The 20,308-nt window shown below is 44.3% G+C and overlaps 1 protein-coding gene across 2 annotated transcripts in view; it reads left to right on the forward strand.

Annotated features, from left to right (window-relative positions):
* Positions 1–5,887: 5,887 nt before the first annotated feature.
* The window catches only part of STK10 (serine/threonine kinase 10), an 82,864-nt gene continuing 68,443 nt past the window's right edge, over positions 5,888–20,308 (forward strand). The window contains exon 1 of one of the 2 annotated variants that reach the window (XM_005298050.5): positions 5,888–6,653. In XM_005298050.5, the coding sequence (XP_005298107.2) occupies positions 6,498–6,653 (156 nt within the window). In that variant the 5' untranslated portion in view covers positions 5,888–6,497. The remainder of the gene's footprint in view (positions 6,654–20,308) is intronic. The other variant, XM_065555897.1, reaches the window with a different exon arrangement.

Genomic DNA, 20,308 nt, shown 5'->3' on the forward strand with positions numbered 1-20,308 from the left:
TATCTAACTGTCTGTCTGTGCTGGGCTAGCTTGATTATCACTTCAAAAGTTTTTTTCTCTTAATTAATTGGCCTCTCAGAGGTGGTAAGACAACTCCCACCTGTTTATGCTCTCTGTATGTGTGTATATATATCTCCTCAATATATGTTCCATTCTATATGCATCCGAAGAAGTGGGCTATAGTCCACGAAAGCTTATGCTCTAATAAATTTGTTAGTCTCTAAGGTGCCACAAGTCCTCCTGTTCTTCTTTTTGCCAATATCAAATAATTCCTCTAGATGTCCCCATTTTATTCCAATTCTAAATTTGCTGCAGCTAATTTAAAGTATGTGGAGGACTATTATGACTTTAAACAAATTGGTTCCCACCCTGTCTATCCATATTTACAGATGCTTATATCTTAAAAAAAAATACCCAGAAGTTAAATATTTAGTGGCTATATTTAAGAGCTGAACTTGGGGAAGGAGAAGTGATTTTCTTCTGTTGAGATAGTTTTAGATACATTGTTTACACTCAGATGATTCAAAAACATCTTTATTTTACAACTTCCATCCTGTCCTTTGATCCTATATAAGCACTTATGCAAATGAGTAATCCCATTGTGTTCAATTGGTCTGGTAACCTATGTAAAACTACCCACCTGCATAAGTGCTGGCAGAATCGAACCCTTCCTTGATAGGTAGCCATGAATTACGATAGGAAGCTGTGACTTGTTTGAAATTTTTTTTTTTAAATTACATTTTATTTTATTTTTATGTAGTATGAAGCACAGGTGATCATGGTTTTCCTCCATACACTCTCTTCAAAAGTTTATGTTTTAGATCAGTGGTCCCCAATCTTTTTCGTCTGGTGGGCGCCAGACGACGAGCCACGGAGGACCATGGCGGCGGACTAGCATCTGCCGAAATGCCACCGACAAGCGGCAACATCAATAGGCGTCACTGCCAAAATGCTGCCGACAAGCAGCATCATCCAGAGGCGTCACCGCCGAAATGCCGCCAAAAATCATTTTGGAGGCGATGCCTCTGGATGACACTGCTTGTTGGCAGCATTTCGGCGGATGCTCATTCGCCGGCCAGTACGACCCCTGTTTTAGATATATATTTCTTCTCATTCCAAGACACAGGGAGCAGTACAGTGTCACCATTCATTCCTGTCCATGGCTTGGTCCTCCTTTAAGCCCAGCCTGGTCATATCCCTGTGTACAATGTCCTGACATCTAGTTGGGGGTTGGCCTCTAGGCCTGACTGATCTTGGCTGCATTTGCATTATATTCTTGGGCATCCTATCATCTGTTTGTGTTCTACAATGTCACCACCACTGTCATCTTTTTGATTGCCGCCAATCCCGTACACTGATTTCACATCCTACTCTCCTTCTAACTTCACTTGTGTTAAAATCATTTCACTTTACTGTTGCCATCTTCCAAAGAACTCTCTACTGCCTCCAGCCTTCTGATGTCTGCTTAATTTTATGCAACTCTGACCAGTCTGTAGAGTTATACTGTTAGGACACTGTTTTAATCAATTTTCATTTTGGTGGCAAACAATGTTTTTATGAGTCCATAATTTCATCACTTTTGTACAGAACTTTTGGCTAAGACACAGCTCCTTTTAACCATTGGCATTTTTCAAGCTTCCTAGGTACGCACAAGATTTTACTTTTTCTATGACTTCACCTCGGTTGCATTTCAACACTATATCTATTGTTCCTTTTCCAAGCTGCAACCGCTTTGTCTTCTTGGCATTTATTGTAAGTCCAAGTCAACTGCACCAATTTTCTAAGGCAGTGAAGAGTATCATCCGTTCACACTGAATCAAATGCCTTTGTGAAGTCAATGAAAACGGTAAACATCTTGACTCCCCATTCTCATTTCCCCCCCCCCATCAACTATCGGAGCATGAATATCTGATCAAAGCAATTTGAGCCTGGTGTGAAGCCACATTGTTCCTCACCTACTATTTCCTCTAAAACTGGTCTTAATCTGTTGACAATTACTTTCATCATGATTTCCTGGTACTGATAATAAGTGTGTACCACTATAATTATTCAGATTGGTAGGATACCCTTTCTTCGGGATTAGTACAACTATTGCTTTTAGTCAGTCATACAGTACCTCCTCTTGCTCCCATATCTTCTTATATATTTTTCCTAATGATTTGATAGCATTTGTCCTGCCGGCTTGTAGCAGCTCAGCTGTTATATTGTCTGTTCCTGCAGCTTTCCCATTTCTTAATTGCTTCACTGCTCTTTCTATTTTTTCTTCTGATGGTGGTTCAGTGCTGAAATCCATTCTGTCTTGCAATCTGCCCTGTTCATCTAGCATGTCGAGAATGCTTGCATCTCGATGAACAACAGCGTTCAGCACTTTGTCAGAATGTTCCTTCCATACTTGCAGCATCTCTTCATCATTTGTTGTCAGTTCACCAATAGTCTTTCTTACTGCTTGCATCATTGGCCTAATTGTGTTTCCATACAACTTAACCTTTTTATATATCATTTTCATATCTTATTTTCTTCGTGCCTCCTTTAGCTGTGGAACCTCTTCTTTCCAGAACTTTTGCTTGTCCAACTGTTGTGATTTCTTCACCACTTTGGTAACACTTTCACTTCTTCCACTTTCCCAGTAGTCTTGACTTGTGCACACTTTCCTTGTCATGTTCTTGTTTCATTGCTTGTCCAGACTTTCATGGTTTGCTTACGCCTTCCAATAACTTCCTTTGCTGTATTTTATATTGCTTCCTTGAATATTTCCCATCCAGTCTGGAGTGCAATTTCTTCATCATTGCAAATTAATGGTTTGAAATAACCTCCAAGTCTCACCTTGTATGTCTTCCTCACAGAGGTATCCCTTAATTTATCAAGATAAACTTGAGCTCCAGTTGCACCCATCTTTTTCTTGGACTTTAATTTCACATTAATCTTTCCCATTAGCAGTTCATGATAACTGCCACACTTGATATTTTTGTAGACTCTATTATCCAGCACTGACCTTCTTTGCCTTTTACTGATAATAATGTGGTCAATCTGGTTTTTGATATGACCATCTAGTGAATTCCATTCAAACTTGTGCATATCTTTGTGAGGAAACTAAGCACTGCCAATAATCAAATTATGCATCTTACCGCAAGTTCTTAACCTTTCCCCATTATTGTTTGCCATCTCATATGGTCCATTGCTATTCATTTGCTGACTATGTCCGTTACCAACATTTGCATTCATATCTCCCATTATCAAAATCATATTATGATCTACAGTGTTACCCAAACATGGATAAAATTAATCTTTCTCTTAGAATATCAGGGTTGGAAGGGAGCTCAGGAGGTCATCTAGTCCAACCCCCTGCTCAAAGCAGGACCAATCCCCAGACAGATGTTTGCCCCAGATCCCTAAATGGCCCCCTCAAGGATTGAACTCACAACCTTCAGCAAGCCAATACTCAAACCACAGAGCTACTTCTAGTGGTGCATAACAGCAGTTCACAGTAATGCATAGTCTATAGCAACCTTGCTATGACAATCTACTCAGACACCAGTTTCCAGTTAGCTGTTCATTGAAGTAACTGTTCTCTTGTTCACTGCTTTAGCAACTCCATCTCTATGCTTCACTTGTCCACTTGAATGTCTGCAATAAAGGAAAGTATAATTTCCATCTGTGACCTCTTCTGTACCCAGCCAACCTTTCTCTTGTATGGCAGCAAAGGAAACGTGTATCTCTTAACTCCTCTGCTATTAGCTCGGTCTGGCCTGGAGTGAATGGAATATTAACATTCCAGCTTGCAATACATGTAATATGTTTAGCCATTGTCTGAAATTCAAGTCCATTTTCATTTGCTAGCTTGATAGGCCTGTGTCAAAATCCATATGTCCATTTGGCTTGCTGTACTGTTTCTATAACAAGTAAGTTTTGGCTATAATTACTTTTTAGGACAGTCCACCCTAACCTCCCCCCGCCTCCCCGGGGAAAACCTGCTGGGCTGCTAGGAACAGGTATCAGCGATTCCACTCTAGTCCACTTGCCTTCCAAGGCTAATGAGCTTAAACTGCTTGGATTTGAAAGCACAGTTTTCCTTCTCCTAGACAGGCTTGCCCTGTGTGCCCCAGTCTGAAATCAGAGTTTCTGTTCTCCTGCATACAGTTGGTTCACAGCACCTCATCCTGTAATATTTGTGTGACGGGTTGGATCCCAGAAACCCCTTTGGGAACTGCCAACTGATGTGCCAAGACTACTTCTGCCCCTGCTTTCCCTGCCAGCCTGCACCCTGTCTTGTTGAGCCAGACATGCCAGTTTGCTCCAACACAGACACAGGATCTGAACCACATGCCCCAAAGCTGCAGACTTAACTGAAAGCGGCTTATAGAAGTGTTTCTGTCTTTAACACCCAGATGCCCAACTCCCAATGGGGTCTAAACCCCAAATAAATCCATTTTATCTTGTATAAAGCTTATACAGGGTAAACTCATAAATTGTTCATCCTCTATAACAGTGATAGAGAGATATGCACAGCTGTTTGCCCCCCCCCCCCGTATTAATACATACTCTGGGTTAATTAATAAGTAAAAAGTGATTTTATTAAATACAGAAAGTAGGATTTAAGTGGTTCCAAGTAATAGCAGACAGAACAAAGTGAAAAGAAGAACAGGAGTACTTGTGGCACCTTAGAGACTAACAAATTTATTAGAGCATAAGCTTTCGTGGACTACAGCCCACTTCTTCGGATGCATATAGAATGTTCCATGCATAATGGAACATTCTATATGCATCCGAAGAAGTGGGCTGTAGTCCACGAAAGCTTATGCTCTAATAAATTTGTTAGTCTCTAAGGTGCCACAAGTACTCCTGTTCTTCTTTTTGCGGATACAGACTAACACGGCTGCTACTCTGAAACAGAACAAAGTGAATTACCAAGAAAAATAAAATACGCAAGTCTAAGCCTAGTACAGTAATAAAATTGAATATAGATAAAATGTCACCCTCAGAGATGTTTCAATAAGTTTATTTCACAGACTGGATGCCTTCCTAGTCTGGGCACAATCCTTTCCCCTGGTACAGCCCTTGTTCCAGCTCAGGTGGTAGCTAGGGGATTCCTCATGATGGCCGCCTTGTTTATTTTGTCACACCCACTTATATATTTTTTGCATAAGGTGGGAATTCTTTGTCCCTCTGGGTTCCCACCCCTTCTTTTTAATGGACAAGCACCAGGTTAAAGATGAATTCCAGTTCAGGTGACATGATCACATGTCACTGTAAGACTTCATTACCCACTTGCCAGCACACAGGAAGACTTACAAGTAAAACAGAGCCTTCTACAGTCAATTGTCCTGGTTAATGGGCGCCATTAAGATTCCAAACCACCATTAATGGCCCACACTTTGCATAATTACCATAGGCCCTCAGAGTTATATTTCATATTTCTAGTTTCGGATACAAGAGTGATACATTTATACAAATAGGATGACCACATTCAGTAGATTATAAGTTTTGTAATGATACCTTACAAGAGACCTTTTGCATGAAGCATATTTTAGTTACATTATATTCACACTCATCAGCATACTTTCATAAAATCATATAGATTGCAAGTCACAATTTGGTGTGCCCCTTCTGGGTTTCTGCAAGACAGGCAACCCCTATGACCCAGTCCAGAGCTCAATGGTTCCCGGGCTGCTTCTACCTTTCTAACTACTACCGAAAAGCAATTCTTCAAATCATCATTTCAATGGGAAAGAGGTTTGAACACAGAGGAAGAACTACACTTCCCAGTGCTCCCTGCGAAGAGGGTGGGGGCAGTGGAACTGCATGGCAGGGGATACGCCAGTGCCCTTTTGGGTAAACGACAGCCAGGGGCGGGGCCAGTAGAATGTAAAGTATCTAGCGGGTTGGGGGCGGGGACAGTAGAACACTGTGTATCCAATGGGCAGGGGGAGGCGTCAGCGAAGCTCGGGCAGGTGGAGCGGTCTTGGCTCCATGTGGTCGGGTTGAGGCTGCGCCGCCCTCCCCGCCTGTGTATTGGTCCCGAGGGAAACTCCGCAGCGCACCGGGCGGGGAGCAGCTCCAGCTGCTCTGAGCGCCGCGGGCAGTCGCCGGCCGCCGCTTCCCCTATGAGAGCCTTGTGCCCGGTAGCTCCACGTCCCTGTCCTAGCAGCGGCTGCCTGCTGTCCCTCCCTGCTTCCCAGCAGGCGGAGCACTAAGGCGTATCTGCCGGGCGCTGGGATCCCGGTTGGCCGGGGGCACGGCACCTTCCTAGGCTAGGTAGCGGCTCGCCCGGCTGGTGCGGGGATACTGGATCTGGGGGCTGGGCTGTGAAGTGCCTCCGACCTGCGACTCCTCAGCCTCTCCCCTTCTGCGCTCCTCTCCAGTGCGCCCCTCGTCCCATCTCCCGAGGGGACCTCTGTTCTACCGGCCCCAGCGCTCTCCTGTGTCCCCGGGGTGCAGGTTCTCCCCGGAGCCCCCTTCTGCCTGTTGTATGGTCGGGGACTCCAGCCCCAGGCAGCACCATGGCTTTTGCCAACTTTCGCCGCATCCTGCGCCTCTCCACCTTCGAGAAGAGGCGATCCAAGGAGTACGAGCACGTCCGCCGGGACCTGGACCCCAACGAGGTGTGGGAGATCGTCGGGGAGCTGGGGGACGGTGCCTTCGGCAAAGTGTACAAGGTGGGTCCGGGTGCCCCGGCCCGGGGCAATGCTGGGGGTGTCTTCGGGGGAACGTGCACAGACCCCCGGTGTGTATGTGACGAGGCAGGCCTGGGGGAAACTGAGACCCCAGGCACGTGGGTGGGTGGGTGTCCTGGCCTGGGGGCGGGGGTGGCATAGCAGCGTGTGGAAACGTTACATCCGGAGCGGTGCAGGGCAGCCCGGAGGACTAGGGGGAAGCAGCGAAGAGGACGGGCGGGGAGGGGGGTTAGGCCATGGCCAGGGGGCTCCATTTCCCCGCCTCACTCGTTGGAGTCTGAGCCTAAAGTTGCCCCTCGGGCAGGGCTGAGATGCTCCGGCACTATGATGAAAGGGCCCCCTGGGCTGTGTTTACAGTTCATCCTCTAGCGTCCTTTGACACCAGCCATTGAGTGCAGGTGTCCTGAGGACTGTGTGTGCAGTGTGGGGAAGCTGTAGGAAGACACACGCACCCTTTGGAGACTGCCGCGGGGTGGGGGTGGTATTTGACTGGAGCGGAGGAACTTTTTGACCGAGAATCCCCAAACAGGATTGTCATTTTTGAGGTGGATGGGGGAGGTGCAGGCCCTTCTGCCTGGGTGGGTCCCTATTGCATTGTGCGGGCCAAGTGTCTGGCTGGGAGGTCCCCAGGCAAATACTGAGTGCCCTGGAGTGGTTTTGGGTGCTGGGGATGATACATAAGTAGAAATAACAATATGTCCGTTGTGCCAATTTATTTTCTAGCATTATAGCTACCATTTCCTCCTTCTGTCCTTCCCAAACCCTCTCCTAGTCCAGCATGTGTCAGCTGAGATAAAGGTGTGTCCTAGTACATGTCGCAGGTGGCTGACAAGGGCACCTGCAGAGGCTGTCCCAGAGCTCAGCAACACACAGCAAATCACCTTTGGCACTTTCTTTTTCTATCAAATCTTAGCAGCATTAAGGGCCGAAAGATCTCCTGTCTTTGTGCCCTGTTGCCCAGGGCTTGTTCAGTTTGTCTCCTGACTTGTTTAACAAATCTAGAACTATTTTCAGCATTTCAGGCAAAACCCTTTTGGGAGCCTGAGTCAACTTTGCAGATCCCACTAGCTACTGTGACTAGAAACTGATGAAAAGCTATGTACTTTGCATTAGGGGATGGGAGAGAAGAAAGCGTCCCTGTGGATAGGCGCAAGGAAAGGTGAGATGCTGTTTTCTGAGTGATACTTTAATAGCTCTGCTGGGTGTTCCTTGCCCAGCCTCTAGGTAATATGAATGAAGAGATCTTACTTAGAAGTCAGCACTCAGAAGGTGGCATGCAAGCTTTGTATGCTTCCAGTGGTAAAAATATTCATATCTCTGCGGTCCTTGCAAGCAGGAAACAGTGCAAATCTCTTGGAGTTTGCAAAGGAGACATGCCTGTTGACAGCAGGGACAGATGCAGTGCTATGAGTGCTTAACCTTTATGTTAAGGGACTGCGTTTTCAAAGGCCAGATACTCTATTGTACTTTCTATTGCATGTCAAACTGCAGGCTTGTGCGAAGCTGAGTACTAGACAAACAAGCCTGCACAGTAACTGCGGGGATGGTGTCTTAAGACAGTTAGAGACTTGTCACTAGAAGGTGAAGAGGGTTGATGTTCCAGCCGTATTACAAGACCTGGCTTCAAACAGTGTTCAGAGTCAGAAAAGATGAATTTAGGGGTCTTATTGAATCTACTCATAGGCATCAGTTCACATTGCAAAATTGCCAAAGAATTTGATGGATACGTAAACGTTGCTGAAAAACGGGTCGAAAGCCACATATGTGAAGGAAGCAGGTGGGCTGCAGGTCAGGACTGAGGTGCTTTACCAGAGCCCCTGGGAATGATTACTTGTCTGTCTCATGTTGCTACTAAACCCTCATTTTCTTAAGCACTAATAATTATCTAATAGTGCACAACTTGTGCTGAAAGTGGCACTGTCTTAATAATTACTCTTCTCAGAAATCTTTACCCTGCTGTTGTTACCAGTAGCACCTGAGGTTAGAAAGAGAGTAGAATATTTTTCTCTGGCTTCATTTTGCTTTGTGTATTGGAAAGCACTTTGTCCATATTCGCTTTAACTTTTTCCCTTGTATAATCAGTTGCCCCTGTTTGTGAGTCTTTCAGACAAAGACAGGAAATATTCCTTCAAAATAGGGAAAATATAATTGTGGGGAGAACAACAACAAATTAGAACAGGGTCTCTAGGAAGTTTTAAACCCATCCATCACTCTTGAATGCCATTACTAAAATATGGAATCAAATTTAAAAAATCACTATAGTCAAACAGGCTGTTTGTAACTGAAGGCATTACCTGCATAATCATGAATGCGAGCCTCACCCCAAATAACTCTGTCTCCTTTCACTTGCCTTGTCCCCAGGTGCCTGGAAAGGCATGCAGTAATATAAGCTGCCGTACTGTAGTGTGCACATTAAAATTAAGCCACCTACCACTATAGTATTTAGTCATGTGTATCTGCTTCCAGGCTTCAAATATCTACTTCTAAGAGGTCTCTTTTTTTTTTATTTTATTTTTTAACATGATTTATCTTTAAACAAGGGCTTTTGAATTCCGGCAAGAGTCCAAGAACTAACTCTTTCAGTCCCCACAATCAAACTTTTCCGTTGCCCATCTTCTCTCTCCTTGGGCTTACCCTTCCTGATAGAAAAGGACATTGTTGGTGTATAAATGGTTGGTGTTGAAGCATTTTGGATTCAAATGCGTCCAGTGTATTTATTATTTGTAAGCTGATGGGGACAGATCATATTCAAAAATAGTTATAAAGTCACATTTAGAAACTAGACGGCAGCATTGTTATAGAGACGCAGCCCTCTGTGCCACTAAGCAGGATTTAATCCATCTGTTCTCTTCCCTTCCCCATCTTCTAAATTAACGCTGGAATCTGGAGCTAAGAGTCATGGGGGTGTGTAGCAAAATAGCCTTGCACAGGATGCTGATGTGAAATATTTAGGCATGCGTTATTGTTCGTGTTCATTTGTGTATGCGCGCACACATACACACACACACACTGCAGCTAGTCAAGATATAGAAAACACTTGAAATCACTCTCTGAGACTTCAGACACATCTTGCTGTGTACACAAGCAAGTAGTTTCAGACTCCTTGTCCAAACAACAAATTTATTATGAGGAATCAGATGTTTGCATTAGGTTAGTGTACAAAGTATTTTACTTACCTCTTGCATGAGCATGCAGTATTATGGTACAGTTTGCCTGCAGTTGTATCCTACCCTCTTTCAATTCTTATACTATGCCCATCACCATAGTATCTGAGCATACTGTGTGCGCGTGTTTTAAATGCATCAACATCTTGCTCCTGGCTGAAACAACTAGCAAGGTTCAACTCAGGAGCAAACTTAAAAAGTTTGGTAAAAGAAAAAATGGGCAACATTCAAGTTTTGGTTTTAATAAGGTTTTTGTTGTTATGGTGGAGGAGGGAGAACTCCGGTGTGTAGTTGCTTCATTGAGTGCTCTTAAAGTATAAAAAACCAAACAAATAAATTAAAAAATGTTTTTTTCATTAAACAGTTGGTGTGGATTTCCTACATGTGAAGCTGACCAACTTTGAAGTAGTCTCCTACTTTTGTCAACATTGTATCAGTAATTTTAAGGGCCCCTGACAACTTGATTGTTTTAAATGAGTCATTTAAAAAATAGTTTGACAGAGCCCTTCTAAATAGCACATGTTGAATCATAAAGAATTCTCCAGTCAAATGAAAATTACGGGGATTCTCCTGCTTATGCCTAGAGAGATCTGTATAGCAAAGGAGAACCTGGCTGTAAAGGGGAAACAGGGAAACACTCTACGCACACAGGAATAAAGCTGCAAAGTGGCAGGGGAGGACGAGGGGTGAGAAGCAGTTTTCCTCTAACTGTCAGTTGTTGTAATCTCTGGTGTGGTGTTATAAGTAACTATAGTGTGGGTACTGCATTGTCAGATGGAAATGTGATCTTTCAAACACACTTTGCTATTGGCCTGATCCAAAATCCACTGAAGACAATGGGAGCCTTTCTGTCTTTTGGATCAGGCCTTGTAAAAGCAGGCCTGTAGCTACAGGAAGCCTGCATTAGCTGTGAATGCTATTCAGTTTATATTAAGGGGTCTTTGCAGCCTGCAATACGTCTAGATTTGGAGACCCATAAATACAAAGGATAATTGTAGGATTTTAAAACCACAGCCCTTTCCCAAAGGATATGATTACTAGAGGAAAAAAGTTTGATGGTGATCATGGATTATTCATGCTCTTCACTATGGCTGCACTAAGACAAGTCTTCTAAAACTTCCGGCCATGGCTCCATTGACTTTTAGTTTTCTGGACTGGAGCTAGTTGCTTCAACTTCAGGCAGCTGAGCTGGGTTCTCTGGATACTAATCTCGGGCATCAGCAGTGGTGTTGTCTAACATGTAAAGGAGACTCTGCACGAATATCGAAGGGGCTAGTTAGGAGTGCATGTACAAGCTGACAGGCACATGTCGAAAGACTTCTTCCCTTAGAACTTGCTATATTTAATCATGGGATTGTTTTGCTGTGTTTATGCTTTTTATGAAATGCTATCACTGTGTTCCAGTAGCACAGAGGAGAACACCTACTCCCCTGATAACACTTGCCTGTGGCAGGGTGTGGACAGGATGTCCACTTCAATAGTGCGGTCTATCCTGCTGCTTGCAGTTGCAATGCCAGTTTTGCAGCAAACAGAATTCATTAATTTGAATTCCTGATCAAGGGCTTTCAGTAAAAGGTTCTATATAGATATTATTCCGCCCCACCCAACCCCAGAAGCTATCTGATTGCAACTTCAGGAACACAAATTAGTGTCTCCTTTCTAAAGAAATTGTTATATGCTTCCTCTTTTTCTTCTTCTCCGCCTCAATTTAAAAAAAAATCCATTCTAATTATTCAGTCTGTGATGGCAGTAAGGTGCGTAATATTATGTACCCTGGAGAATATAACTACTGTTTAAAACTTGGTGTGAGGAAAGAGAATGAAAATAAACCGCATATTTACTATGCAGCATATAGCTGCAGGTTGTGCCTGGATCCCATGGTGATAGATACATTAGAAGTGCTTGGACTGTTTCCTCTCCTGCCTGCCTCAGTGCTCACTAATTAAAACTGCAGCTCTCTGACTTTGGGGTGGATTTCGGTAACTCGGGCCTGATTCCACTAATATCTCTCCATGCAGTTTTACCGACCTGCACGTTAAGTTTCTAAGTTGCTGGCCGTTCTAAAAAAACCCAATAGTTTTCCAACTGTATCATAAAACATTCACAAAATATTTGCATGTTTTGTAAGGTCACATTTTGGCCTGTTAATTTTGGCCTTGTCTCTTCGAACAGCAAGGGGGTTGTTGTTCGTTTAAAAGGGGGCAGGGGAAGAAGTTGCTTCTTTCTTAGTAAATGGGTGTCAGCATCCTAGTGGTCCTACAAATACAACCACTATGGATGACATCCTGGTCCCATTAAGATCAAAGAGAAAACTCACATTGAATTCAGTGTGGCCAGGATCCCCACATAGGGCTCTAAGCACTACGCTTATCCCACTCTGTGTATAGAGCCCCCAATCTCTCAAACGGTTCTGCAACTGAAGACTTGGATTAAAACATGAATACCATATTCAAAAAAATCTAAGTGATTTAGGCACCCACTGACTTTCAGTGGGTTTTTAACTCTTAAGTGCCTAAGTCAATTTTTGAAAACTTTACCCAAGGTCTTTTATCACTTGTGCTAAGTTTCAGCAAACATTTCTCTTAAGAAAGTGATGTAGCTTTGGCACTGGCATGCTTAAGGTATTGGAGGGTTTAAAGGGTGAGATGCATATGGTGTTAAACTAGCAAAAGCCCCTGCTTAACTGACTGGAGCATTCACAATCTAGTCATGGGTCGGCAACCTTTCAGAACTGGTGTGCCGAGGCTTCATTTATTCACTCTAATTTAAGGTTTCGGGTGCCAGTAATACATTTTAACGTTTTTAGAAGGTCTCTTTCTCTAAGTCTATAATATATAACTAAACTATGGTTGTATGTAAAATAAATAAGGTTTTTAAAATGTTTAAGAAGCTTCATTTAAAATTAAATGAAAATGCAGAGCCCCACGGACCGTTGGCCAGGACCCGGGCAGTGTGAGTGCCACTGAAAATCAGCTCATGTGCCGCCTTTGGCACCCGTGCCGTAGGTTGTCTACCCCTGGTCTAGCTTCTCTGGCCTGACACTAGGTCTTAAACTTCATTCCCATTTCCCAGCTTTGCTTAGTTCTCAGTTAAGATGACCTGCCAGCTCCCTCGCCTCTGAAGCAATGCCTGAGCATTGTATCCCAGTGCTCTCACAGTGATGTGGGGTCACAGAGGGGCAGTCTGCCATTTGTGAGGAGAATATTGAGGGAACTGCTTCTGCTTGGGTCTAAGTCAGTCCAATTTCTTATGTTTCACTTGACTTACTTACAGAAAAACAGCTCCCAAAGCAGCCACTTCACAAAGTATAAAGGCCATAAAACATCTCTTGTCAGCTGTAATAGCATTCTATTGCTTTTGTGTTCACTTCCTCAATGGCTACCTGTGATCTCATGCAAAAGGATTTAGTTAACCTAACTTGAGATACTTTTGCCTGGCATTCCTATAGCTTGGAAATAGTTACTGAAACTGCACACGAAGGAGGTCCCGGAGGACCTGCTGGGCAAAGTGCGTGTGTGCTGGAACTTCTAAAGTGTTTGCGTTGTTGTCTGTATTGAGTTTCTTGTAACATTTGCAAGCAGGTTCAAGCATGCCACCTCTGTCTCCATCAACGAAGTCCTTCAAGAGCAGGGATAGGCAACCTATGGCACGTGTGCCAAAGGCGGCACGCGAGCCGATTTTCAGTGGCACTCACTGCCCGGGTCCTGGCCACCGGTCCGGGGGGCTCTGCATTTTAATTTAATTTTAAATGAAGCTTCTTAAACATTTTAAAAACCTTATTTACTTTACACACAACAATAGTTTAGTTATAGATTATAGACTTATAGAAAGAGACCTTCTAAAAACATTAAAATGTATTACTGGCACGCGAAACCTTAAATGAGAGTGAATAAATGAAGACCCGGCACACCACTTCTGAAAGGTTGCCGACCCCTGTTCAAGAGGATCTGTGCTGTAGAGCAGAAGCAATTCACAAGCTCAGTACACCAGCAATGATTGTTGGGTTTCTAATTGCGGAGATAGGAAAGTGAAGGGCTAATTTTTCCCTACACGGGCCCGGTTGATCTGATGCATTTCTGGCATGTCGCAAAAAGGCTGAACAAATTGTGCCCCAAAATACTGTAGCCTTGGCTGCCTAAGCCCCATTCCCTGGCACTGACTCACACCAGCTATTCAACCCGCTGCTCAGCTGTGAGCTTCCTCTGCACCCAGCTGAATGTAGAAAGTTGCTAGGAAACCTCCAACAAGTGGTCGCATGTTTTTTTTTCCTTTAGCCTTTAAGGCTTTTTGACAAAACCACGGCTGTGGGTTGGACTGAAGCAGGCAGGCTTCCTCCCCGGGGAGGAAGAGGTTAATAGTGAGCAGTGCACAGTGTTACAAAGCTCTTGGGTCTATGCTGGCTGAATATCTCCAGGAGACTTGGGGGGGATTCTTGTTTAGTGGATCCTTGGCTCTTAAATCTTCTCTATCCCTTCCCCCTGCTTCAAAGCAACAAGGGGCCCCCTGGGAAGGAGCAGATGTATTATCAGATAAATCCATTTGCTAGTCACACTTCCCCATACCCACTCAAAAATAGGAGGTGAGCAGATGCTGCAGCGCAGCACTTTAAAAGTATCAACGAAGAAAAATTCAGCTGGTTGGCCTTGCCGCTTCTGATGCACTCAGCGCCCTGGTATATGGGCACAAGCTGGTGAGCGAGAAGCAATACTGAGCTAGTCCTTAAAGGCCTGTTATTGCCACCCATCTTTGTGTGATGTGCCACTGCTTTAATCCTTTTAGTCTCTCATCCACGGTCCGGGAGAAATGATGCTGGGTTCTCCTTCAGCCCTCTGTGGGGAAACACGCGTGTGTCAGGGTCTTGCGCCATGCTTCGATCACGTTATTTGCTTGTCCTTGTGATATTTTGGAGCTGGGAGATCCACAGCCATAGGCTGATCTCTCTGACTATGTGACTTCTTATTGCACCTAGTCTGCAAAGCTGGGGGAAGTGTTTCTGCTTCTCATTAACATTTCACAATTTGTTTTCCAAACCACTTTTTCCCCCCTAATCCTTCCAAAAAGTTTCCATGGTTGCCGGAGTAACCGATCTTGGTGCAACTCATTAAGAGTTGGACAGTGGTTTTTCTAATCCTGGCTGAAATTACATGAATGGGACAGAACCCAGTGTGTTGCACCATGTTTACCAGAAGGCTCTACATCACACACAGTGAGTGGGCTGAAAGCTTTTGCTTATGCATGTCATGTGGGAGTTGTGCCTCAGCTAGTGCTTACCACCTAGGACTATTGGGGCACAGACTTGGGCTCCTTTGTCTCAGAAGCGCTGTGTGACGTTATCTTGCCTGCCTCAGTTTCTTCATTTTACAGATGACACCTTGGTCTGTCAATCTGTGAGGACTGATAAACTGTGGTTAAACAGTGCTATTGAAAAGTGAGATATCACTAACTCTCTGCTCAGCTTTTCTTCCCTCCCTCCCCACACCTTCCCTTAGGAAAACACTTTTCCTTCCATCCTGCTAAGGATCAGACAGAGCTTTTTACACACACACACACACACACACACACACACACACACACACACACACACACACACACCTCTTCCGGTAGCAAGATAGACCCTGGAAACACGCTACCCTCCCTCACCCATAGCCTGGTAATTGGAGCAGGCATGGCACATGATTTATGGCGCACTCCATTTCTCTCCCAGTGAATCTAGTGCCAAATGAAGCACTGCAGGACTTGGCGTAAGTAAACAAGGATGGGGATAGTGGAGAAGGAAACATGCCAAGGAGACTGAGGAAACAGTCGATCAGACGGAGCCTTACATTGAAACGTGTTGTTAAGCTCCCAGCTTAATGCTTGTTCAGAGAGAGGCAGAGTTATGCAGGTCAGTGGTGGTCACCATAACTTGCTACAGCGGCCCAAGAATAAGAGAGAAGGCTTTACGTTGGTGAGCTTTGCGGCACAAATAAGAACATGTGAACAGAAATGAAAGCACTTGTATGTGTGTGCTGGGGCAGCAATGGCTGCTGGGTAGAATAAGGTTTCCTCTTTCTGGTTTGGGGTAAAACTTTACGAGGTCTAGCCTGCTAATAGTTCAGGGTGGCGTTTTTAGAAGTAGGGAGGTGGGGTGATGAAGAGAGCTAATGAGCCTATCTATGTAGGCCTCATTTCCAGTAGGCTCAAAATAGTAGGCAGTGTTGAACCTCTATGCTGACTTGCCTTTGAAGAGGAGTAGGAAGGAAATACAAATCAGGCCTGCGATGCCAATGTTTCTTGTTGTCCTAAGGCAGGTTCCTACCCAGTGCTATTAATCTTCCTCCTTTCATGTGCGGTGGGAATGACTGGGCATTTGCACCTTAATTCTTACAATCGTTTGTATAAAATTCCTCATAAAGCAACCCTTGAATCCCCTTTTACAGGAAAGTACTTCCCTTCTTCTCCTCCTGTGGGTGGAACATCTCCCTTAGGAGAATTTATTGGTCAACTCTTGTACTAGAGATCTGAAGCCCTAGTGGCTCAGCTGAACGTAGGGTAAGAACCTAACACGCACACGCTGTCTGGCTCACTCAGCGTTGCCAGCATGTTGCTTTGGTAGATGTAGCGAGGTTAGAATGAGGGTGACATGTTGGGTGAAAACCTCAGACTGAGGTCATTTGCAGTTTTCTCACTGATTGGGATAGGGCCAGGATTTTCACTGCTTTTGTACAAAAATGGGTTCATAGTCACCTGGCACAGTGGTTGTGCCCACCACTCCATTTTCCTGCTTACATGGAACTGACAAAGGACACGAATGACCAACGTCCTGGCATGCAAAGAGTTGGGTAATGTCAGTCAAGGTCTCACTTTGCTACCAGGTGTTAACAAGTGTTTAGTTCCACCACCCAGTGGAGCGGGCTGGGGAGTCCTCTTAAACAGCAACAGCTAATGGGTATTGGGGTCTATCTCTTCTCCCCTGCCAATGGTAAGCGAGTTCTTGTTGTGGAGTTGACTATTTCGCTCCCAGATCAGCCTCTCTGCCCTCCCAGCGTGAGTTTAGTCACCTGTGCCATGGCGCCTCCCAGCAGAGTGCTGGGAATCCCACGAGTCTCTTGTTGCATCCATAGCGCTTCATTCTGCAGCCCTGACCTTTTTAGTATCTCTCTCTCTGCCTGTTTGTCATAGCGCTCTGCTGGGTGGTCCCAAACACTGAGTTCAGAGGGTATAAAATTGCATCATTTATTGTGACAAACCCTAAGTGACTCTATGGGGCTTGTCAGCTAGGAAACTAATTTCAGCTGTCATTGATTATTTGACTGTTATATGAACATTAACTCTAGCTTCTCTATAGTGCGTTAATTTATTGATGCAGACAGCTCAGGCTAAGTTCATTTGAAAGCAATTAACCATTGTGTTGTCCCTGAGAAATATCTGAACGAGCAATTACCAGATCTACACAATGTGACCATGCTGCATGCAAAGTCTTGTTATCGAAATTATCAACCCGGAAATGCAGCGTTTGATGAGGGAGAATAAACATACACTCTATTTGTTTTAAACAAAGTCACTGGACTTCCAGTTCAAAGAGATTTGAAGTGTCAAACTCCTCTCAACACAGAGGAGAGCCTTTGGGGGGGGGGGGGAGTGGAAGGGAAGAAGTGATAGAAAATGCAGACTTCACCCTGAAAATGGGGTGATGTTGTTCCAATATAATGTTAGAAAGATCAGCCTTTGCTTTGTGAGGAGCAAGTGGGTAATTTGGAAGTGCTGACAAGCAAATGGAGGAAGAATGAATGTGCTATAGTACTGATAAAGCTTTGTTCTAAAAAAAACCCCATGCTTTCAGTAGTGATTTCTCCTTTTATAATGAAAAAGAGTAAGTTCACTTTGAGCCTTATCCTTACATCACCTCCATACCATGACTCCCTTCTCTTTCAATGGACAGCAAGACCTGGCCTCTGGGAGCATGTTCATTATGCCTTCGAATAGTTCTAGGATGGATTCGTCAGCCTCTGAATTTTGCAATAGCTCATGAGGTGATTCAGACACAAAGACGATGATCTCTTTGGCCTTTCACTTAGACTAGGTTTTGTGCAATCCAGTATTTCCACTTCTGCATTCTACAATGTTGTTTTTACTGGAATCCAGACCAACCTTTTGCCTTTGCTGGTGGGGAGGCCACGTGTAGGAAGAAGCTTGGACATTTCTTGTACATAGTCATTGGTAGAGATCCTTTCTTCTACAGTATTCAGTCTTTATTCCTTATGTCCATAACCTCAGCAATAACTTTTTGCCTCTGCCTCTTGCGTGTAATCCTATAAATATGTTCTGTTGCTCTGGGTATTCCCAGTGTGTTCAGCTGTAACATGTCTGGCAGCCACCTCTCTCTCTACAACTAAATCCTCTTCTTGCCTTGTAACCTTAGATTCTGATCCTTTCCTTGGTTCTGTAGATGTGCTTCAGTGGGTGACTTTTAATTGATACATTTTCCAGTGGTAGGTGCATGCTCCTATCTTGCTTTTGCATTTACTCTTTTTAAAAGATGTCCGTGTCAGCTGCTTAATCTCCAGCAAGGTGGGTGCTGGTCATAAAAGCATTTAGGATTTCAAATACCAGGGCTATAATTCCATCCATCGCTCATCAATACAATCTGGGCACCTCACTGGCAGCTCTGCTTTTTTCAGTGTTAAGCAGCAGTCTAGGGATAAATTTACCTTGGGGTTAAAATGGCCTTTAGTGTGGGCTTAAAGACGCAACTTGATGCACTTTGGAATAAGCTGCTGTGGTTCATAATCAGGCAGTTTATATTCTTGGCATCTGGGCATTCATCTGCTGAGTTCTTGAAGGTCTCTTATGTTGGTGAACTTCAGTGGAAAAACTGACTGCCTCTGACATGCTGCTAGCTCTTTAAATGTTGAACGGCTGAGAGTATTTTACCTGAGGGCAGAAATGCTTTTCAGTTTCCTACTTCTCCATATTCCAGCATTTTTTTCTGGCTGGATAGCTGGCTGATGTTCCTTCTCTGGAACCCCTATAGTTGGGGAGATGTGTGCTGAAGACAGTGGATTGGTGGCTAAACTATACTTTCTTTTAGAGTGGTGAACTCCAAATTGTTTTGCTGTTTAAGAAATCTGCCTCATAAAATAGAGCAGTAGGTCACCATAGTCCAAAATGCTTTCCTCATCAATCCTAATGCATGGCTCAAGCAATAAATGCGTATACAGTGCTTTACCAACGTTGATCCATTCTGATGCTTTCTCAGTGCCCTCCACCCCTAAAAACAACCCCCCTATGATACATTTTACAGATAGGGAAACTGAGGCAGAAAGTTGTATTTGCCCAAGGCCGCAGAGGGAGCCAGTGCTGGTGCCAGATTACACGTAACACAAGGCTGTAGAGAAGTTACATTTAATGACCCTTTTCTTACAGCTGGCAGTTTGTAGAGAGTGATATAGCTTCAGTTACTCAGCCTGGAGATGTGCGTTCTCATTGCTATTAGGAATATTGTCCTGGCTTCAAGGTCAGAAACTTAGAAGGACACAGATTCCTTAAATATAATTGTTAGTTTGGTTTTCAGTCTACCTTCACGTGATTTCCCTCCCACACTCCCTTCCCCTCAGTATCTGTGGGGCAGATTCTGATCTATCGCATGGCAATTGAGATCAGAAGCTGGCTTGAAACTTTAAATTGTCACTGGTCTGTCTTGTAAATCTGAATTGTAGTTCCATGGATAGCAGTGCAAGCATGTGACCCACTTGCTTCCAGATTGGTTTCACTCTATGTCCATGTTGTATTATGTCATGCCTAGCAAAACTCCAGCAAGCAGAGTTCAGGGAAATGGCCAGCCATAAGTTACAGAAATGCTGCATACCAGAACACAGCCCAAGTCTGATGGTAGGTCTGCATGTATCCGGCATCCTGAAAGCTGCTTTCTAGGTTGGGTGGGTGGGTTGAGGATACATGATACAGCTGTCAGACTGTGTAGATGTAGAGGTGTCGTTCAGCACAGCATGGATGAAGTTGGCAGGTAATAGTAGCTCTAACTTCAAGGATACAAGGGGATGGGATAAGTGCAAAATATTCTTATAAACGTGACTGGAAACAATTGCCAAACCTGTAGTGGGATTGTAAATGTGACTTACAGTGTAATTCTGAGGTGTATGCTATAGCACATTTGTCTAAAGCTCACGTAGTAGGAGGACGTACTGCCAAATTCAGATCTGGAGTGAGTACGTGGAGCTCTGTAGCAGAAAACTCACCTGACTGTAGCAGATTTGGATTTGGCCTCTCCAGTGCAGTCACTTGGGGAAGGCAGCGTAGTTCAGTGCATAGGGGTTAGACGCCCAGTCCAGAAACCTGAATTCAGTTTCCAGCTCTGCTACTGACCTGTGTGGTCTTGGGTAAATCACTTTGCCTCTCTGCCTCAGTTTCCCCCTGGAAAGCAGGGGGAATTAGTGTCCTTTTGTGAAGCACTTTGAGACCCTCTGAAAAGCGTGG

The sequence above is a fragment of the Chrysemys picta genome, chromosome 8, assembly GCF_011386835.1.
Source record: "Chrysemys picta bellii isolate R12L10 chromosome 8, ASM1138683v2, whole genome shotgun sequence".
Classification (NCBI taxonomy): domain Eukaryota; kingdom Metazoa; phylum Chordata; order Testudines; family Emydidae; genus Chrysemys; species Chrysemys picta.